The following is a 23,108-nucleotide window of genomic DNA, read 5'->3' as shown; positions in this document are numbered from 1 at the left end:
GGAAAGGGTCTGCTTGACGACAGACTCGGACAGACTATCCAGAGAACAATCGAATGTCCGAGTGTCTGCTAGCCAAGAACCATGAAAAGGCTATTAATAACAAACTCTAATTAGTGACATAGATTCTCCAATTTTGAGTTCCTATTTAACAAAATATATGATACCAAATGCATTAAGAAATTTTATTTCTCTGAATTTTACTTCGGGAGTTAAAAAATATTTCTCTTTTCAAAAAGCTATGTCAAAAATGATTGGACTCTAAGGGCTTCGTTCCCTTCGCTATTTCAATTCGACAAATATAATGCCGCTGTCTACTTTTGTTGTGGAAAAATAAAATTTAGCTAATATGATAATGTATAGCTAACACTTACTTTTTCTAGTGATTACAAAGAAATGAAATCGAAAATTTAAAAAGGAATGATCTGTAAGAATTAATTACATTTAATAGAATTTTCTCTATAAATAAACGTACACATCGAATATTAAACTTGTGTCTAAAACCTATCATAACAATTTGAAATGGAATATGTGTGTAGTTATAATAATTTTAAATGCCGTTTAATAACCATTGTATGTATTTACCCACCTATTGATTGTAGTTATTCGTTACTTAAAAAAAAACAAAATTTAAATCTGCTGCCCTAAACACTATTTACTTTCCGTTTTTCTATTTAAAATCAAACATCTAAAGTGTACGTCGAAATCAGACGGAAGTAAGTTTACCACAATCGTGTCTTCGAGCTGAAGTCACTGACTCATTAAACTACATTTTTCGGCGACCTATTTCACGTAGTTTATTTTCAGATTGTTTCTGTAATGTTTTTTCGGGAAACCGTAACGTGTGTTTAGCTGGATCTATACATATATGTTCTGATTTTCTCAATTTCCGCTTGCTCTGATATACTAGGATACATTTCATGGTCTCATTTAGTTTCATTGCTTTCACTAACGATTTAACAGCTTCTACAAGATTGACTGTAGTGTTAAAAATACTCAAATCTTTCAGGAGAAATCAAAATGCAGAACATTGCAAAGATGATAACAGAACAACTACGGAACCCGAATGAACTGGATATTAGCCTACGAATGGAGTTTGGACCTTTTGAGACTGTTCACAAATGGAAACGCATGTCTGAATGCTATGAATTTGTGGGTGCCAAGTATGTGACATTGTTCATATCAAAATTATAATAGATCAGGAAACAACTTATTTAACTAAATACTTGTGCTTATTATTCAATTGTATATTTATATTTCAACCTCTAAAGTAAGTGTCACTTTGTATAAAACTATTTAATTCTTCAATAGAATAAAAAATTATATTTTTTAGGCGTAGTAAACACACAGCAATCGCTTATAAAGATGCAATATATGTGTTTGGAGGTGACAATGGAAAGTCAATGTTGAATGATCTGATCAGGTTTGATATAAGAGAGAAATCATGGACTAAAATGGGCTGTATGGGTATACCTCCAGCCCCAAGATATCATCATTCAGCTGTGGTAAGTTTCTGTTTTATTGTTAATGATAAATTATCTTAAGGATTAGATGAACACATAATTAGCTTATATTAGCTTATTTTAATATGTTTGAAGCAGAATAACTTATATGAATGTTCACCTAATTGTTGAAATTGGGCCATAGACCTCAATATATAGAGAGAAAGATTAGCATTTTTAGTATTATATATTCTCTTTACTTTAATTCCAATTTTTTTATTGTCAATTCAGCGGCTTGGCTCTGCCCCTGGTATTGCTGAAGTCCATGGGCGACGGTAACCACTCACCGTCAGGTGGGCCGTATGCTCGACTACCTACAAGGGCAATAAAATAAGTCAGTAGCTACTTAAGCCTTTGTAGGCAGGCGAGCAAACGGCCCACCTGATGGTGAGTGGTTACCGTCGCCCATGGACTTCAGCAATGCCAGGGGCAGCGCCAAGCCGCTGTCTACCGTTAAATTGATTATGCATGTTTATATACTCTCAGGATATGTATAAATAAAGAGATATATTCGATTTTTGATGGTTATCACTATCAATTGCCATGCTCTGTTTATCTTAATCTCTTTTTTCTGTCACCTAAGCATTGAGTTCTAATAATAGTTTAGCTTTGACTGAATAGAAGGAAAAGGATCTTTGCCGTTTCCTGACAGCTTAAACATGTTTGAAATTAATAATGAATGCGTAAATAAAGTTATTATTTTGTAACCCTACATTTTTGTTTTGAAAAGAGTTTCATTCTCTTTGTTTAATTTTTAGGTACATCGTTCATCAATGTTTGTGTTTGGAGGCTATACTGGTGATATACTGGCAAACTCGAATCTAACAAATAAAAACGATCTCTTTGAGTACAAGTTCCAGAATGCACAATGGGTGCGGTGGAAGTTTACTGGACAGTAAGTTTTTTTTTTTTTAATGTTAATCTGCTGATACTTTCAGCAATTTCTGCCAGTGTCGTGTTATGGCTACATATGGGACAGTAAGATAATATTGAACATATAAAATTAAATCCTGAACTCAGTCCAATACTATTTCTTTGATCTCTATTTCGAGACCTTAATATATTACTTAAACAAACCTCATTCAAAGAATATCGAACGTATTATGTATTATCCATTTAGAATTTGGATTGTACATATTGTAATTTGTAAAGTTGAAATCATGGATGCCCTTATTCCTAAACTTTTAAGTTTAAGATAGTAAAATTTTGAATTATTTGTGTAGGGAGCCAGTACCAAGATCAGCACACGGAGCTGCTGTGTATGATGACAAGCTGTGGATCTTTGCAGGTTATGATGGGAATGCCCGTCTTAACGACATGTGGACTATCGATTTAGTGGTATGTAATATACTTTTTGAATGTTGCCTAAAATATGTTTGTGATCATCATTATTTGAAATGATACAACAGAAGGTCGGGAAAGCTATTATAATAATAACAAAAGAATATAAAAATTTGGAAATTCAAATCATGAATTTCTATGGCAATGTTCAATGATGCAAATGATTGGTTGAATGTATTCACAGTTGATTCATGTCTAGGGAGAAACTCATCAATGGGAAAAAGTAGAACAGAAAGGTGAATGCCCTCCTACATGTTGCAACTTTCCTGTGGCTGTTGCTCGAGGGAAGATGTTTGTATTCAGCGGACAAAGTGGTGCTAAGATTACCAATGCCCTTTTCCAATTCGACTTTGAAAGTCGCATGTAAGTTAAATTTAAAATGCAATTTTTTTTATTACATAGCCCATAGTATTTTAATAACACTATATCTATACTAATATTATAAAGCTGAAGAGTTTGTTTGTTTGTTTGAACGTGCAAATCTCAGGAACAACTGATCCGATTTGATAAATTATTTCAGTGTTAGATAGCCCATTTATTGAGGAAGGCTATAGGCTATATAACATCACGGTAAGACCAATACAAGTGGAGCACCAATATATAATGTTTCAAAATAGCGGTTTAAATAGCTCCTTAACATTCTATAATTCAAAAATATTTTCACTTTCTACGCAAATGAAGTAGGGGGTAAAATTTAGCATTATGCCAAAGTAACTATTCCACGCTGACGGAGTCGCGGGCAAAAACTATAATACTATAATAGTTTAGTGGTTGGTGATGTGCCATATTGCATATTATAAGCAATGATACATTCTGGTTTTTCAGGCGGGACCGCCGTTACGTAATATAATTGAGACTTAGACCCCTTTTTCAAGTTGGGTAGCAGCTTCCACGTTGTGATGCTTAATGACTTCAGTAGCCCATATAAGCTGTGACCCCGTATCATAATGCAATATTTTTTTCAAATTTGATGAAGTCCGACTAAAAACACTATGGCACTACTTGTCAGTAAACTTTGACTGTTGATTGTACTGATATAAAAGTGAACGTATTCTGTCTAATAGTAGCAACTCAAATACTAAGGCCAGCTTAAAAGAATGACTTGGACCTTTGAGCACCTACAATCCTTTTTTTTTTTTATAAGTCTACACAGATAAAAAGTTGCTTAAATCCCAATACCATGAAAGTTATTACGAACGTCATTAACAAAGCATTTGTTAACTAATGGCCAAACCCACCAATCGTTGACACCAATGTGTCCATACGGATTAAGAAAACCAATAATTCTGACTGGTGGTAGGACCTCTTGTGAGTCCGCGCGGGTAGGTACCACCACCCTGCCTATTTCTGCCGTGAAGCAGTAATGCGTTTCGGTTTGAAGGGCGGGGCAGCCGTTGTAACTATACTTGAGACCTTAGAACTTATATCTCAAGGTGGGTGGCGCATTTACGTTGTAGATGTCTATGGGTTCCAGTAACCACTTAACACCAGCTCACAGCCCGTCCAACCATCTAAGCCAAAAAAAAACTTTTTTCATTCGAAGTCTATTCAACATTACGCACGTGTCTTTGCTGCTAATAAAATTTGTACGATTTTTTAGTTGGACCAGGGTGTGTACGGAGCATCTGCTGAGGTGTGCGGGGCCGGCCCCGGCGCGGCGCTACGGGCACGTAATGGCGGCGCACGGGCGACATCTGTACGTGTTTGGGGGGGCAGCCGATAACACGTTGCCCGCCGATTTGCACTGTTACGATCTCGATACGCAGATTTGGTAAGTCCCATCCGTATTGTATCAGAACAACGATTGTATTTGCTGATTAACACATTTACTGCCATGTAGTCAAGTGAAGTAATTAAGTCGATTTCCCTCTTGGATCTTCTTACCAAGGCACTGGAATATCTAGTAGACTCTATGAGAGACAAATCCGAAGATACATTAACAAACAAAAGGAGGCAAAGTTAGGCAATCCAGGCGCTTTAGTAACAAAAATCGACATTACTTTAGTGGGCTGCGTAGGACACCGGTGACCTACATGGCAGTCAACGTGTTAAATTATATGCCAGGCAATAGACAAACCTTTGCATATCTTTTAAAAATTCAGATGGACTCTTTGGCGGGAACGCAAGGAGTGAAGTTGGGTCGAATGTTAATTCGTGTGTTAATTTTGAGTATGTTTTCAGGTTTAAATATGTAATAAAATTTAGTATCTGTAAAAATGAAACAAACCTCTTGGCTACAGCTTCTCGAGTTCACCAAAAAAGTTCACTGAAAAAGCCTCAGTAAACAACCAGACTTTATTTCATTTTCTAACATTTCTCTTCATATAATTTTTCATATAACAGAATATGTATGTATTTAATCATTGAAGATTTTTTAAACTCGAAACTGGCAACAATGGTATTGCAAAAAATAATTACCATACTTAAATAATAAAAAAAACGAAAGATTCAGATGTGACACTTGTACTCCACTTGCGATCAAAGCTGTACCTTGAAGACCCCAATATTTTGGAAGTCAATTTATATTTACTAACAATCAATTCCGATGCTGAATACCGCTTGAAATATCATAATCAATCTAAGGCATCTCAGTAATATCAGTCATTTTCACGTAAATTACTTCAATTAATGAGTAATTTACGGTTCCACAGACAGGGAACCAATTAGTCATAAAATTATTTCAATGTCTATCACCATCTCACTGCTACAGGTTCCAAGAAATTACCTTTGTTTTAAATTTGGCACTGTTGGTCTTACGCACGCTGCGGTTGCAATGATAATTTTAACAGTGATGTCCAGTGACGTGGTCCCGCATTGATATATCCATAGCAGTCCGTGACCTCTATTTCTTCGTTAGTAAATATAACTGAATACATTACCAGGTCAGTTGTAAATCCGGCTCCCGATTCGCAAGTACCATCAGGGCGACTGTTCCACGCGGGCGCTGTCGTGGGCGACGCCTTGTACATCTTCGGTGGCACTGTTGATAACAACGTTAGGAGCGGAGAACTGTTTCGATTTCAGGTACAGCGAACTCACTTTTTAACATTTGTTTGAAGAAAATTATTCATCTGGGTCAGATGATTAACCAGGACGGCCGTGTGGAGTATTTTTTTAGAATTTAATTTAATTTAAATTCTGGCAACCCAAAATTGTAGATTGGCATTCAAAATTAGTAGGTAGTCAGAAAAAAAGGAGATTAGTGTGTTTGGTGATAGATGTAAAAGTGATTATGTTGTTGTTTTTTGTGTAAAAAATAAAAAAAAAATAAAGTGATATCCATTTCTCGTTATTCCGCCGCCCTATATATATATAAACGTATATTTTTAAAATTTTATAAGCATTTACAATTTATTGATTATATAAGAAAAGAAGGGAAATTGAAGTAGCAGTTAGCTGGACGTATATACCGTAGAACCGCGGACTCTGGTGGTTAGAACTCATGTCTCAAAGCTTAAGTGGGTGGCGACATGCTCCTTGTGACGTCTATGAGCTCAGGTGATCACTTGGGTATTCCGGAACACCAGCGGCATCGCCTGGAGCGGCCTGTCCGGCTGCCGTACCGAGACGGCCGACGTAGAGTCTTTGAATATTCCGACCCGTCGATCGAGCGTCCTAGGGGTGACGCCGCGAGTCTGGTTGTAGTGATGACCGCGGGAACCCTCCTACTCTGCCTGGGTTCTAAACTCGGGCTGAGATCGGACGTCGGGTGAGAGAGTGCAACGAGAGTCGTTTGATGGGTAGGGCCCTAAAACATCATTGGGCCCGCGGTCTGCTCTCAACATCTGCAGACCGTCAAGTTCCACATACCTCCTAGACCTCATAGGAGGTTCGAACCCTGCCCGAAAAAAAAGTGGGTCGTTCAAATCAAATCAAATAAAAAAAAAATTATTCAACATAAATAAAACTACATAGTTGTTGAACGTCAAAAGAACTACCGCCAATTCACAAGAACTAGCCTCCGTCCTGAGAAGAATTGGCGAGAAACTCAGCGGGCATGTTTTTTTTTTTTTTAAATGTGAGATATTTTTTTAAATATTAGATTTTTTTAAATATTCATTTTTACATGAGTATAATAACATAACAATTATTACAATATTGAAATGCCCGGAGCGAGCAACTCATTCCCACTTTGTGCAATCTTCTAGATAATCATTGACTTTATAGTAAGCTTTATTGCACAGATGTTCTTTAATGGTTTTCTTAAACCTATGTATATGTAGGTTCTGAACATCTTGTGGGATTTTGTTGTACAGGCGCACAGACAAACACCCGAATGAATTTTTTAGTTAGCCCCCCTACCCAATAAAAACTCAGGCATTATTGTTACAAGTTCATATTCGTGTACCCTCAGTGTCAAGGGCAGGTAACACGTTCGTTGACCCCGATTTTGTTCACAGCTATCCGACTACCCTCGCTGCACCTTACATGAGGACTTCGGTCGCATTCTGAAATCGCAGCAGTTCTGCGACGTAACGTTACTGGTCGGAGACGAACAGACACCGGTACTAGCGCACCAAGCCATGTTGGCTGCCAGGTCTCAGTACCTCAGGACCAAAATAAAGTTAGTCACACTAATAATATGTTATAATATATAAAATTCTCGTGTCACAATGTCAGTTACCATACCCCTCTGAAACGGTTTGACCGATTTTTCTGAAATGTTATATGCATGTTCAGTAGGTCTGAGAATCGGCTACTATCTATTTTTCATACCCCTAAGTGATAAGAGTTGTTACATTATTTTTTTATTTTTTGGACAATTTTTTTTTAGTTATAATGAGGCATTATGTGGTTGAATGAGGTTTTGTTATTTTTATATTCCCTCATTGTTCACAGCTCTACATGCCTCTTTCACTCATTTACCACATCCTTACACACTTACAATAAGTTCAAAACAACGTTTGCCGGGTCAGCTAGTAATACATAATAATAACTAATGATAATTAATAATAATAATAAACTTAGTTAGTTAGTAGCACACTCATTTTATTTATTAGTGTATTAAAATTAAATGTATTTATTTAAAAAGTACATTCATGTTGCCATGTTCATATTCATTCATTTGAAAAACCGTTTGTTTTCTGTTATTTTCAAGGACGAATCTACATATATTTATATCAATTTATATATCAATAGCTTTTTAAATAACTTTTTAAAAGTGCCTACTTAGATAAATAAATAAAAATTTAAACTTTGTACTTTTATAATAAAATGGTAATTTTTGCCTAAATATTGTATTTTAAACCTTTTCTTTTGTGTATTTGGCAATATCATTCGTTGAAGTTCACTTTGTTCAGTCAGTATGAGAGAAAAGAACATTCATTTCAGATCTTAGTGATGTTTATTTATTTATTTATTTGGGAAACCAACCGTGCAATACAAACATATAATCTCTATATATAAAAATGAATTGCTGTTCGTTAGTCTCGTTAAAACTCGAGAGCGGCTGGACCGATTTGGCTCATTTTGGTCTTGAATTATTTGTGGAAGTCCAGAGAAGGTTTAAAAGGTAGATAAATATAAAAATGATGGGAATTAAATAAAAATATAATAACAATTTTGTTTTTCCTTTTTAAGTTTATTTTATACAAAAGCTTAGGTCTTTTATTTATCGATTGAGGCACTACGAAGTCTGCCGGGTCAGCTAGTATTTAAAAAAAATAGCTAAAACAAAAACCAGACATGTTTCCACCATCAAAATCACATATAAGTAGAAAGTGAACAGAGAAGAGAAATTTAAGTTTACACACAAAACAAAAACAACACAATACGCACATATGTATTTATTATATACATCAACTTACACTATAAAATTAAGTAATACTCATCGGACTAAATCACCTTACAAAAATTCCATGATATTCCATATTCCAATATTTATGTATTACTAGCGACCCGCCCTCGCTTCGCTTCGGAAACATTCAATTTTATTATTGATAGGCGAAGCCCGCCATGTTGCGCGCGGTACGACAATAACTGCGGGTGACGACACGGGGCGAAGTTAGTCTAAAAAAAGTAGCCTAAGTTACTCCTTATATCATAAGCTACCTATTAGTGAAAGTCTCATCAAAATCGGTCCAGACGTTCCAGAGATTAGCCGCAACAAACAGACAGACAAAAATTGTATTTTATTTTGGTGTATGTACCGTATATATATATTCATATGCATGTAGTAAAAAGCGGTTGTTTCAATACTACAAACAGACACTCTAATTTTATTTATATGTATAGATTAATGGTTAATATGACTTGTTTCATCAGGGAAGCCCGTGAGGAACTATTGAGTAAGATAGAATCGGGCGAAGAGGCGGCCTCAAATCCATATTCGTACGACTCCCCGCCGCAGCTCACTGTAACACTCACCGAGGCCACACCAGAGGCGTTCAATATGGTACTCGACTACATATACACGGATAGGATTGATCCCACAGAGAAGGGTATGTAAAGAAATTTGGGTGCCTGTTAACAAAAAAAAAAAACGGTGCGCGTGCAACTTGGTGCACGTGAATGAAGTGAAACTTCTTTTTCAATGTGTAGTATTGTGGTTTTCTTAATTTTTCATCCTTAAATCAGATTGCTCTTGCAATAGGAAATGCTGTGTATAAAAGATGCGACATCTTCAACATTATAAATTATAGATAGAAAAATAAATACATAATATATATAAAATATATTTTTTAAATACTTCATTAAAATATTGGACGCTACCCGTTGCTAACGCTCGCGCTGGCCTGTAACAGTTATACTACGCGCATACGTTCGAATGCCACGTATTCACTCTCGCTCTGTCTCTTACTAGTATGGTAGCGTTAAACGTTTTAACGCAACCTTGTTGGAAGTCGCATTAGAAGTTTCACTTCAATTATCTTCTGAAAACTCTTACATGTCAGAAGAGTAACATCTGGTTTGTTTTGCGGCTTGTGACGTCACTGGCGACGAGTGCGGACGTGCGAGTGAAATAGCCAGATGTCCCCCCATACTTAGGCCACCATCGTTAAAATATTTACTGCTATGTAAATTGAATCTTTTTCCCAAAGATTTCTGTGATACGTACGAAATAAATCATAGTAAATTATTATAAATTTTTTGTGTGTCGTTTTGGTAAACTGAAATTAAAGATATCGATAAGTACATTGAAAATTCAGTGAATAAGAACGTGCTGCAGTGTGCTTGGTGCGAGTTTTTTAACGTTCTCGATATCGTAAAAGTTAACTCAAATTTGTGTGGAGTTGGATCGTATGCCCATAGTTGTCGCTAGGGCAACTTGCCAATATTTCTGATGCGAAGCACGCTTGGCTTGCAGTTTCAATAGTGGAACATTCGCTTATCGGGTACTTTTAGGTACTTCAAGCACCGGTCACCGTTCTCGTCGAACCCGTCGCTTGCGACGAAGGGCTCGACGAGTAAATTAACTCTCAGACACAACCCACTGAGTTTCTCGCCGGATTTTCTCAGTGGGTCGCGTTTCCGATCCGGTGGTAGATTCTGCGAAGCACGGCTCTTGCTAGGGTTCTTGTTAGCATCGTCGTCAGGTATGAGCCCCGTGAGCTCACCTACTTTTTCCCCATTTATTACGGGATTCAATGCTACGTACGTGTGTACAGACTTAAAAAGTAGTATAATCTATAATACAATTTAAAAAAGGCGAACCCGACTACAAAACATACTGTTACAGGCTGGGGTTCAGGATAAATAAAATTCCACCAAAGTAGAACTAAAAACTGTATTCAACACTTAGTACACTTCACAAACATTTTAATGTCTTAAATTAATCATCTTAAATTCATTTCATTTCATTTCACTCCATATTATCATATCTCTATATATAAAAATGAATTGCTGTTCGTTAATCTTGCTAAAACTCGAGAACGGCTGGACCGATTTGGCTAATTTTGGTCTTGGATTATTCGTGGAAGTCCAGGGAATGTTTAAAAGGTAGATAAATATGAAAATGTTCGGAACTAAATAAAAATAACAATTTTGTTTTTCCTTTGATGTGTCCCCCGTCGGACGGACCCCTTTTCTTTCATTAAAGTTTATTATAAACACAAATCGTAGGTATTTTATTTATCGATTGAGGCACTACGAAGTCTGCCGGGTCAGCTAGTTTTTCATAAAAATAAGAATATAAATTAAAATAAGACATGACTTAAAGGCCTTAGTTACCAGGTCATAAAATCCCTTTAAAAAAAACCATAATTAGATTTGAAAATTCCAGACGAGGACCCCGCGTCGCCGGCCACGATCCTGCTGGTGATGGAGGTGCTGCGGCTGGCGCTACGGCTGAGCATCCCGCGGCTGCGCGGCCTGTGCGCCCGCTTCCTGCGCGCCAACCTGTGCGCCACCAACGTGCTGCAGGCGCTGCACGCCGCGCACCACGCCGCCCTGCACTGCATCAAGGAGTATTGTCTCAGGTCGGAAATTATAATAATAACACTAGGCAGAGCGGCTTGGCTCTCCCCCTGGCATTGCTGAAGTCTATGGGCGACGGTAACCACTCACCATCAGATGGGCCGTATGCTCGTCTGCCTACACGGGCAATAAAAAAAATTATTTATTTTCTCCTTTAAAAAAAGGTAAAGACGGAAGGGGTCTACCGAATAAGACATAGATGGAGTGTGTGAATGAATGACTATATGAGAGAAAGAGGAGTGAGTGAGCCTTTTTGGCGAAAACGCGAGGAGTGAAGTTGTGTGATTTGTTTTATTGTGTCTATTTAGTGTTTCTTTAGGTTTAAATGTGTAATAACAGTGGTTTATTAACTGTTTCATATCTGTGAAAGTGCACAAATGTGGGAAATCGGGATATCGGGATCCTCCAAAAAGTCCACTGAAAAAGTCTCAGTAAATGACCGCCATTTTACTGAGATTATATTTCATCCTATATCATTCATTTCATTTCATTTAATTTCATCCCAGTTGATTAATGTCTCAAATTAATCATCTCCATTTCATTCCATATTGTCATTTTTCATAAAAATCAGAATATAAATTAAAATAAGACATGACTTAAAGGTCTTAGTTACCAAGGCATAAAATCTCTTTTTAAAAAAAGAAGTGAGTGTCGGGATGACGGCTGCTGGAGGAGAATGGAATTGAAAAATTTGGTGTACTGAACCCACATAGTGGGCTAAGGTAAACAAAGAAGATTTTCTCCTTTAATGTTTAATGCACAAATCAATTGCATCATAAAAATTTACATAATTTACTATTAGAAAATAATGGATTTGAAAATCTGTATACAAAGTAAAAACAATTGAAATCTGTATATTGTATAACGACATATTTCAGTATGTCTAACTTAATTGATATATCTTTACAACTATACGGTAGCTCCTTTGCTTATATCCAATATCTCTGAATGTACTACGCAGTATTAACTGTGAGGCGGGCACAAAACATCTGTATAAAGTTGATACAGGGTGTTCTTTTTTAGTACGAAATTAAAAATATCGTTCGTAAATGTGAATGTATTTAAATTTGTTTTCTTCGATTGTTTGTATTGAAAGTTATTTTTTATATCGTCTTTTCGCATTAAAAGTGTACAGTTTCCAAAAATATTCGAAATTGAGTTAATATGCGGAATCATTTGGTATCACCAGTATTTTTGTCATAATTACTGTCAAAAGAGCGTAGTTCAGTTTTTGTTTTTTTTTTGTTTACCTATATTTTGAGTACTATTAACAAAATTAATATATAATTTTATCTTACTTTAAAAGACAGATAATGTAACTGGTAAAAAATAAAAAATAAATGTTGCAAAGATGATTAATATTAAAAATATCACATGTTAAGCCTTTAAAGCACTCTCGTGTAAAATTAGTAAGTTCTAATATTCTACAGTTTTAATGCGCGAAGACGATGTGTCATTCGGATACACAGTAGACGAATACAGATTGAATAAACCTTCTTTAATTATTTAACGAGGTTTTACATTTTACAATAATTGCAGGTTCGTAGTGAAAGACTACAACTTCACGCCCATCGTGATGTCGCCTGAATTCGAACAGCTGGAGCAGAGCTTGATGGTGGAGGTGATCAGGAGGCGGCAGCAGCCGTCGTCCAAACAGGCAGCCCCGCACGACTCTGACGATGAGATCACGGGTATATAACGAAAACAAATTTTAGCGCTTCTTAGTAATAGTTGTACTTGACGTGACGTCACTCGAATACAATATAGGCAGCGGCTTGGCTCTGCCCCGGGCATTGCTAAAGTCCATGGGCGACGGTAACCACACACCATCAGATGGGCCGTACGCTCGTCTGCCTACAAAGGCAATAAAAAAAAAGAAAAAAAAAGATTACAATTTTGATACATTTTTGGGGCTATAATAATAAATCTTACTAACGCGAGTACGCGACTGGAGCCCCATGACGTCCCTCGCGGTGATTCGGAGCGTGACCGTCGCTAGATAACAGCTGAGCCCTATCGAACCTGTGAATTAATCTTCTGAGATGAATTAATTCTTCTTAGGCATTTTTTTATTATTGTTACACCAATAAGAGTAACGCCATCTGTCACCGAATAGCCGTAACGAACATTAAAAGATCTGCTAACATCTAGAACGCTCGAGAAGTACAACGCCATCTATTGTCAGATATCGGAAGCACGCATCGAAAGTGCTCGACTTGTGAGGAATTTTCTCGACGATTCTAGAGATGTCGTATTGACTATAAAAGCGTTAGACTGCGACCGAGCACGCATACTGAACCCTCCCCAACTACCCTTCTGCATTACTTCGCTCTTGCCCTGAGTGGCAGGGAGCTTCTGCCCGGGCAGGGAGGTTTGCCCTGAAACCCGTTCCGTGTCCCCATACAAGGAAGCACGACGACTCTTCTTATCTTATTATAAAAGCGTTGCAGAGATGGCACGCAGTCAGTCAGTAATCGGAACTACTCGAAGCGAAACAGCGAACAGATCACCCGAAGCGAAGCGAAAGAAGTGAACTACGAGTTTTAAAGTGTTCTAATACAGTAGTAATTTATACTTCGATAGAATTTTATTTATCCCGAACCCCAACGCGTAACATTATTGAAGTACTACAGTAGAGCTTCCCAGTCATGAATTGATCGAAATACCGACGATGCGTTCCGCTGTCGCCTGGTTAACCTTAGTCCTTGTGTCGAGTGAGTGTGCGTTGTGCGGCAGGCACGACGCTGGAGCAGGACATGTGCGGGCTGGCGGGCGCGGGCGGCGCGGCGCTGAGCGACGTGCGGCTGCGCGCGGCGTCGCACGAGCGGCCCGCGCACCGCTCCATCCTGGCCGCGCGCGCCGCCTACTTCGAGGCCATGTTCCGCTCCTTCTCGCCGCGAGACAACATCGTCAATGTAATTGCTTACAAGTTTTTTTTTTTTTTTATTGCCTTTGTTGGCAGACGGGCATACGGCCCACCTGATGGTGAGTGGTTACCGTCGCCCATGGACTTCAGCAATGCCAGGGGTAGAGCCAAGCCGCTGCCTACCGCTTAATACTCTCCACAAGCCTCGTTTGAAGAAGGACATGTCATAGCGCTCGGGAAACACCGTGGAGGGGAGCTCATTCCATAGCCGGATGGTACGTGACAAAAAAGATCTCTGGAAACGCACTGTGGATGACCGCAGTGGCTCCAGGTAGTATGGATGAACTCTACTCCGGTGGCGAGCGGTGCGATGGTAAAAACGAGATGTTGGTATCATCTCGAACAATTCCTCAGAGCACTCCCCATGGAACATACGGTACAGAATACAGAGGGAACCGAAGTCCCTCCGCAGACCCAGATCTAATAAGAAGTTCTAATAACGTTCGAGCACAACACTATTCTACAGCTAAAACTGCTTGAACATGTTCGATCCACGCTTACTTAGATGAGTGTGCTCAGATGTTTTTCAAAATAGCTTCCACTGGCTATGTGATAGTCTGTTAACAAGATTTTTTTTCCTACCTATTCTATTTTTTTTTATTGTTTAGATGGGTGGACGAGCTCATAGCCCACCTGGTGTTAAGTGGTTACTGGAGACCATAGACTTTTTTTTTGGTACAATTTTTCCTTATTAAGAAAGGCAAGGGGATCAACCATCTAAAAGGTAAATGCGCCACCCACCTTCAGATATCAGTGCTAAGCTCTCAGTATAGTTACAACGGCTACCCCACCCTTCAAACCGAAACGCATCACTGCTTCACGGCAGAAATAGGCGGAGTAATGGTACCTATCCGTGCGGACTCCCAAGAGATCCTACCACCAGTAATAAATGCTCAGGGTTTTTTTTAATTAGCTTCCACTGGCAGTGTGATAGTCTGTGACAACGCCGCGTTTACATGCTATTAATGACGTCACAAATAAAGGCTATCATAAAAAGTTGACCAGAGCAGCGAGCTATTATTGGAAGGAAGATCTGTGCAGATAATTAAGACTATGATGCCTTTGTAATCATTCAAACACACACACGCAAAATATACTGTGTACAGAGAAACGTGCCATAGAAATATGATTTCTAATAGTTGAACTGCCATCAACCGATATTCATACATTATAATCATTAAAAAATTAAATTGTATTTTCATAATACAGATACAGATATGCGACACAATTCCGTCGGAGGCAGCGTTCGACTCTCTCCTGCGCTACATCTACTACGGCGACACGAACATGCCCACAGAAGACTCTCTATATCTCTTCCAAGCTCCCATTTATTACGGTTAGTAAGTAGCCTACACTTAAATAAGGTAAATAATTGTTGAAAGATTACACCCGCTCACCTGTCCCCAAACTAGAGTATCCGGTACTATGGAAACTAGAAATTGTAATACATACATAGATTTCAATATATACATATCATCATAATATAGATAATCTTACCGGTGTTAGGACCTCTTGTGTCTACCGTGAAGCAGTAATGTGTTTCGGTTTGAAGGGTGGGGCAGCCGTTGTAACTATACTGAGACCTTAGAACTTATATCTCAAGATGGGTAGCACATTTACGTTATTGGTGTCTATGGGCTCCAGTTACCACTTAACACCAGGCAGGCTGTGTGCTCGTCCACCCATCTAAGCAATAAAAAAAAAAAGATATTGAATAGTGAGGCAAAGAGAAAACAAGCAAAACATACTTTCTTAATTATAAATATAAATATTTAATATTATATAACTATTAAATTTATAAATAATTAATAAACTAATTAGTATAAAATTTTCTGTATTTATTTATATTTAACATTGTGTATATGCTCTATTGGTAAATAACATAGTTTATAAATTTAGAAGGCTTTAGAGGAAGAAGTAGATCTATGAATAAATGGAAGGATTGCGTGAAAGACGATATGTGTAAGATGGAAGTGAGCGAAGAAATGGTATATGATAGAGGAGTACGGAAGGAGAAGACTTGTTGCGCCGACCCCAGGTGACTGGGAGAAGGGCAGGAGAATGATGAGTGTTTATAAATTTAGAAAAAGGATCGTGGCGAATAAAATAAAACTATGTCATCATAGCACTACTACGGTCCACTTCCAAAATCTTCAAAAAAAATGCAAAAATGTTTTTTTTTTATTGCCTAGATGTGTGGACGAGCTCACAGCCCACCTGGTGTTAAGTGGTTACTGGAACCCATAGACATCTACAACGTAAATGCGCCACACACCTTGAGATAAAAGTTCTAAGGTCTCAGTATAGTAACAACGGCTGCCCCACCCTTCAAACCGAAAGAAAATAGAATAGAAATAGGCAGGGCGGTGGTACCTACCCGTCCGGACTCACAAGAGGTCCTACCACCAGTGATTACGCAAATTATAATTTTGCGGGTTTGATTTTTATTACATGATGTTATTCCTTCACCGTGGGAGTCAATCGTGAACAATTGTTAAGTACGTATTTCATTACAAAAATTGGTACCCGCCTGCGGGATTCGAACACCGATGCATCGTTATATACGAATGCACGGGACGTCTTATCCTTTAGGTCACGAAGATCCCAGGTCTCAGATGTCAGATTTTATTATAATAAAAAAATTAACTGACACTTTTTTAGGTTTTGCTCATTCAATCGTCTTCGCCATCTTGCTTTTCTCTGTCACTCTCTTTTCCCTTTCTTAGTGTTTTCTCTCACTCGTGTCTTAACGTTCCATTCCACACTCTTTTTATACGTTCCGTTCTTACCAATCTATACTAATATTATAAAGAGGAAGGATTTGTTTGTTTGTTTGTATTGAATAGGCTCCGAAACTACTGAACCGATTTGAAAAATTATTTTACTGTTTGAAAGCTACCTATTCCCGAGTGACATAGGCTATAATCTTTTTTGAAAAAAATTTGGGATCTTTGCTAAAACTCCAATATGTAACCCAAGGTATAAAAAAATTTACCTAAAATATTCTTTACATCGCGTGCCCTGCGAAAACTATTGATGACAGAATAAAAACGAGTACTACGCCTTGGTAGAACATATTACTATATTATTTACAAAAAGTATCGCGACAGCATATATACTAACTATTATAGTTATGCCGCAATAAGTGTTCTTTTATTTAAAAAATAAAACAACGTTAAAATATATCGTTGTAATTTTTGTTAAAGACCCGAGCGGAGCCGGAGCGGCCGCTAGTCCTACAATATTTGTTTATTTTAATATTTATTATCTATATTGTATTAATTGCACAGGATTCACAAACAATCGTCTCCAAGTGTTCTGCAAGCACAATCTACAGAGCAACGTGTCCCCTGAGAACGTGCTCGCCATACTGCAGGTCGCGGACAGGATGAAGGCGGCCGACATCAAAGAATACGCACTTAAAATGATCGTGCACCATTTTGGGGTTGTAAGTATCAAGTGTACAGCTGAAAATTCTATATATCGATTTACTTGATTATGGAAAAATCCAACGTAAATACAGAGACGGTCGTCGTAAACAAAATTAAAATCTGTTCAGAAGTAAATAGGTTTTTATCGTTTAAATGTTATACAGTGACGTCATTGTTCGATAGGGTTCAGAGGTGCGAAAATAATTCGATATCGAACCCTCTTAGTCATTTGATAAATAAATTGCTGTATGGATACAAAAAAAGCTTTTTTATTTTATTAGTTAGATAGGTGGACGAGCTCACAGCCCATCTGGTGTTTAGTGGTTACTGGAGTCCATAGACATCTACAACGTAAATGCGCCACCCACCTTAAGATATAAATTCTAAGGTCTCAGTATAGTTACACGGCTGCCGCATTACTTTTCCACGGCAGAAATTGGCAGAGTGGAGGTACGTACCCGTGCGGACTCACGAAATGTCCTACCACCAGTAATTACGCAAATTATAATTTTGCGGGTTTGATTTTTATTACACGATGTTATTTCTTCACCGTGAAAGTCAATCGTGAATATTTATTAAGTACTACTATAGTATTTGTTCAACATTCCTATGGTGACAGGTGGCGAGGCAAGAGGCAATAAAGAATCTAGGTCAACCGCTGCTGGTCGACATAATCTGGGCGCTCGCGGAGGAGCCGCAGTTCGAGGTGCCCCTCCCGGTCCAGCCGCACTCGCTGCCCTCCTCGTCCTCGGCAGATACGATCACGGACGACGCGGACTACGCGCGCAACAAGTGCAAGCCGCCGCACCGACTGCGCCATCCGGACTACAGCCTCGCCATCTGGCGCAGTAACAGCGATTAGAACGAGCGTACTTTTTTTTGAAGTGAAACTTCTTTAGATTTGTTGTGATTTCAAACTCGATGAAACGAAATGAAACGAAACGAAAAAATAAGTCCATAGAGACACAAACATATGAATGCATATAGGATTCAGCCGGCGAGAGAATGAGATAGAACACATTATACGTGTGAAGTTAAAATATCAATTCACAGAGGGCGCTACCTCATACTACAAAAGATGATTTATGATTATTTCTATTTAGTTTGTTATCAACAGATTTCGCTGCGCGTAAATTCAACAATTCCTGAATCGCGGTGACGAGATGTTACGCAGTTGATAGACGGTCTCGTAATTCTCTTGCTTAATTATACTCACCTGGCTTAGTGATACCGTGATCATGCAGGCGGTTTCCCCAGGGTGAGGCTGCTCCATTTCACTGCGGAGTGGTTGACTCTTGCTATTTTTTTTATGTTTTTATCAGTTTCACTTCTACTGTGTGTGACTTCCACGCACACACTTTTTTTTGTCCTACGTATGCTGATAGCATTAAGAGGCTATTTCAGCTTCACCCTGGCGTGTAGGTGAGCTCTCGGGGCTCAAACTGAAGTGATGCTAACACTGGCCCTAGCAAGAGCAGTGCTTCGCAGAATCTACCGCCTGATCGAAAACGCAACCTACTGAAAAGATCCGGCGAGAAACTCAGTCGGTATAATAGGTATTACAAATTATACGATTTCTTTTTATTTTTGATACATCGTTTCTGTAAAAATAGTAATTTATCTCTATATTTTTATTAGGGCTGTTTAAGGTAGGCTCCTAGAAATTATAAAAAATTTACTAAACGCTTCTATTAAATTCTATAAAATTACGCCTAATTATTGATCACTGTACGAGTCGTTATAATTATTATTATAATAATTTGGAGCCGCTTTTTTTATTCAAAGCATTAGAGGATGTAAGAAATAAAACAAATTGAAATCTCGAGGTGCCAGTGATTATAATCGAATTCCAGTTATTGATTGAACAGGTTTCGTTTAGTTTAAAAGTGTTTCCCCTGTGTTACACAGGGTCGTCGACCCAAAATTGGACTACAAAAATATATGAAAAATCTAATGCCAATGTTGTCCAACAGCAATCACTAGCAGTTTTCCGGAATGATAACAGAATTAATCAACATTCCCCTATATTTTTTTTTGGTGGAAGTCAATCGTGAACATTTGTTAAGTACGTATTTCATTAGAAAAATTGGTACCTGCCTGCGGAACTCGAACACCGGTGCATCGCTACATACGAATGCACCGGACGTCTTATCCTTTAGGCCACGACGACTTCAATCTAGTGTAGTTGACCGATTATTCATCTACCCAATAAAATAATGTTTATGATATTGACCATTAGACGGGTATTACTACAACATTCTACAAACTATTAATTTAAACTAAGATGTCCATGTGATTTACAAATGGTCTCCTAATGCATTTCTAGAAAAACGATTGTTATTAAATTTGCTTATGTTAATTCTTCAAAAATATTGTCTATATCAGATTCCTGTTAATTCCAAAATAAAGATTTTAATCTCTTGTCCATGGGCAAGGGTGTTCTATTTGTGGTTTCTATTTTTAGAGATCTTCTACACTATTAATCTGATGGCTAATTGTTATTCAGTATCAGTTGATCACTTTTAGATATTTTTGCTTCCTTAACCTTGACCTCTATCTAGCCCTGCAATGGAATATTTCAACCAATTTTATGACCTGCAGTTAACTTGAAAATCCACACACATATCAAACACCAATGTCAATACAATATTTTTTTGTACTTTGATGTAATATCCTGAACCAGATAAATGGGTATTGAAATAAAAGCATCGCTTAAATTTTATAGTTTGGTAATTGAATTTTGTTTTATTATTATTTTTTAATTCTAAATGGCTCTCTATAAAATATAAACGTCGACAACGTTTGAGTACATATTTTGTGTAATGTTCAGTACCAGGTTAATTGAATATATAATTAACGAAATTTTAAAAATTGAATGTTTTTTAACATAAGTTAATTAAGTAATGTTTATTAGTGATTTATGTAATAAGGTATAAAACTTATTTAATATATATTTCTAGTCACTAAATTGTTGTTTCTATCACACCCCTCCTGGCTGAGCCTTTGCTCACCTACCTGTCCTGGTGAAACTGGAAAGGCCTCAGGCCCACCAGTAATCCCTCAATCATAAAAAAAGTGTTGTTTCTATTGATGACTAACCCAATTCTGTATTGTATTTTATTGGAAATATAATAATTATAATATGGTAATTAAAAATAAATACTCCGCTCATAATAATTTAAGAATCCATAAGAATCACTCTGATATCTATCACATCTGTTCAAGATAAATTAAACTTTTTTTAATTTCTTGTAATTGAAAACTTTATGAGATCAAACAGTTTTCCGCGTTCCGGGTCTGACCCCGGATGAAGAACAGACATCGGGTGTAAGAGTGCAGGGGAATCTTTTAGTGTGGAAGGACCTTAAAAAGATCCTTGGGCCGCGTTCTGCTCCCAACATTTGCAGATCGTCAAGTCCCACATACCCCCTAGGCGTGGGGACCTCATAGGAGGTTTGGCCCCGGCCCAAAAAAAATCCAATAGACATCACAGTATAGATGCCAATACTCAATTTTGCCACTACTCAAACTGATTTAAAGCAGACAAAACATCCACCTGGTCAGGTTAACAATATGCTATAGCACCATTAATAGTAAATTGGTGATCACAGTATGCTGGTATAGCATTCGAGAATTTTGTTGCTCATGCCCCAGTAAATTACATACTCATTTTTTGAAAAATAGGGATGGGATTGAATTAATTGAGGCTGTACAACTATTAACTGCTTAATGACCTTGTAAAATAAATATGAATATTATGTTTGTAACATATTTTAATTAAATTAATAAACTAAGAAATAAATTGAACATTTACAATTTAATTTTCATATTTGTGCTTGATGTCCTTCCATAATTTCTGAAAAAAATGAAATACAGTTACTCAACAATTCAGGATATTATTCGATCTACTAAAAAATGGGATATTTAAAGTTTTGTTCAGAATCGTTTTTCATGTTAAATCTTATAAAAATCGCTTCAAAAGATAAGACTGCTTGATTTTACTGCTGGGAATGCTGATGTACATCCGCGATACAGGGCATTCATCATAATGTGGAACTTGTGCTCGTCTGGCGAAGCGAAAAAATCTTGCAGATTGAACGAAATTTTAAAATACAAAATGAAAAAGTAAAACATGAGTGAGGTTAACGAAATTCCTTCAATAAAAATTGATATTAATTCTGAAATACTGTTTAGGATAATGTTATACATTATTAATAAACAATAAACCTAAGAAAATTACATAACGTCACACTTACTCCTTTGTTGAGGTTTTCAAATATCGATTGAGACACTAATTCAAATGTTCTTTCAAAGAAGAACGTTCCTCCGGCAACAGCCAAAGCAAACGTAGATGTACGTTTGAAAACAGTACGATTTAATGTAGACCACACGGACATTTTGAAAATTTTCTCAAGAAAATCACTTTTCTCGTCAAAGCTCGAAACTGGTCAATTGACAAGTGACAATGACACTTGTCGTTGTTATTTTATCGGTCTATTTTACAGACAAAGAAAGTAGAGCCCATACAATTTATTTTTCTTCAAAACAAAGACCGGTGCCATGTGATTTGTGAAAAGTGAAATGCTACTACTAAATATTATGGAGGGTAATACTACTAATTAAGAAGAGAGAAGTCTGTCGGTGAAAACAGACGTAGGTGTAGGATAAAGTTAAACGAAGTATCCTCTCGGTAAAATAAACGGTCAGAAGAACCTGAAAAGTCGTTATTTTGTTAGGTAGTATTTTTTAATCTTATACACTTATAAAGATGGTAAACGAGAAGCCACCATTAATATACCTTTAAATCTCGTGTTTTTGCCAAAAAGTCCATCTTCGATGAAAATCAAGCAAAAGAAAAGTTTGTTATAAGTCATGCCTACCCTACATATCTATAATTACGATAATACACTTATTGATTTAATGTATTATTTTATTAGTCGAGTTTCATAGGCCATACATATATATGTTCTCAATTGAAGGCCTGGGCCTTGTACCCAGATTAGTTAAAGAAACACCTAAAATTTCCAAATAGAATAGTTTTTACCGAATGACGGCTTCAAATTATCGAGTGGAAACCAGTAATATGATTATTAAAAACCATGTGCTCTCATTGTTCTTATAATACTCTCGATATCGTGATATATATTGTTGAGGCGAACTATTGTTCCAATGGCAGCATCGAAAACCGTATTATAGATTTAAAGAGATAGATTTTTCTGCGCCTGACATCCTTTCTAATCGTGATCAAGTCTCTTGCAACAGTGCGAAAATATCGGAAAGTAAAAATCATATTAGGAGACCGTTAAATATTTTAACTTTGTTAAGTAGGACATGTGGCGTTTAAGTACGCACCTTTTTATGATGCGTAATCCAGAACGCACGAGATGTGGGAGACAGAATATAGTCTGTGAGACAATACCTTTTTACCGCCAAATACTTTTTGGCGGGAACGCGAGGAGTGAAGTTGTGTGATTTGTTTTATTTTGTCTATTTAGT

The 23,108-nt window shown here is 37.3% G+C and overlaps 2 protein-coding genes across 3 annotated transcripts; one reads left to right on the top strand and one right to left on the bottom strand.

Moving 5' to 3' along the window:
- The first annotated feature begins 20 nt into the window (after nucleotides 1–20).
- LOC101741582 (leucine-zipper-like transcriptional regulator 1) lies at nucleotides 21–20,580 on the top strand. Of its 2 annotated transcripts, none has more exons than XM_004928781.5 (16): nucleotides 21–424; nucleotides 1,007–1,160; nucleotides 1,331–1,502; nucleotides 2,258–2,394; nucleotides 2,723–2,837; nucleotides 3,040–3,203; nucleotides 4,441–4,611; nucleotides 5,723–5,864; nucleotides 7,241–7,404; nucleotides 9,105–9,280; nucleotides 11,062–11,257; nucleotides 12,795–12,946; nucleotides 13,992–14,170; nucleotides 15,391–15,517; nucleotides 17,472–17,629; nucleotides 18,232–20,580. In XM_004928781.5, exons 2-16 carry the CDS (start codon nucleotides 1,018–1,020, stop codon nucleotides 18,472–18,474), a joined length of 2,439 nt encoding a protein of 812 aa, XP_004928838.1. In that variant the 5' UTR covers nucleotides 21–424; nucleotides 1,007–1,017; the 3' UTR covers nucleotides 18,475–20,580. The 2 variants fall into 2 exon arrangements, with proteins under 2 accessions (XP_004928838.1, XP_004928839.1); XM_004928782.5 differs by having other exon boundaries at nucleotides 21–713.
- A 787-nt stretch (nucleotides 20,581–21,367) lies between these two features.
- Nucleotides 21,368–22,103, bottom strand: LOC101741816 (cytochrome b-c1 complex subunit 9). Its single transcript, XM_004928783.5, has 2 exons — nucleotides 21,869–22,103; nucleotides 21,368–21,468 (listed from the first exon to the last, which is right to left on the bottom strand). Exons 1-2 carry the CDS (start codon nucleotides 22,007–22,009, stop codon nucleotides 21,430–21,432), a joined length of 180 nt encoding a protein of 59 aa, XP_004928840.1. The 5' UTR covers nucleotides 22,010–22,103; the 3' UTR covers nucleotides 21,368–21,429.
- Nucleotides 22,104–23,108: the final 1,005 nt, after the last annotated feature.

The sequence above is a fragment of the Bombyx mori genome, chromosome 16, assembly GCF_030269925.1.
Source record: "Bombyx mori chromosome 16, ASM3026992v2".
In the NCBI taxonomy this organism is placed as follows: Eukaryota; Metazoa; Arthropoda; class Insecta; order Lepidoptera; family Bombycidae; genus Bombyx; species Bombyx mori.
Note: the sequence above shows the minus strand (reverse complement) of the source record. Positions and strands in the feature narration are given on the sequence as shown.

Coding starts and splice junctions, on each gene's coding strand:
- LOC101741582 (XM_004928781.5), top strand. CDS start 1,018: ATGCAGAACATTGCAAAGATGATAACAGAACAACTACGGAACCCGAAT. Junction 15,518..17,471: donor CCAAGCTCCCATTTATTACG/GTTAGTAAGTAG, acceptor TTAATTGCACAG/GATTCACAAACAATCGTCTC. Junction 17,630..18,231: donor TCGTGCACCATTTTGGGGTT/GTAAGTATCAAG, acceptor CTATGGTGACAG/GTGGCGAGGCAAGAGGCAAT.
- LOC101741816 (XM_004928783.5), bottom strand. CDS start 22,009: ATGTCCGTGTGGTCTACATTAAATCGTACTGTTTTCAAACGTACATCT. Junction 21,469..21,868: donor TTGAAAACCTCAACAAAGGA/GTAAGTGTGACG, acceptor CATTTTTTTCAG/AAATTATGGAAGGACATCAA.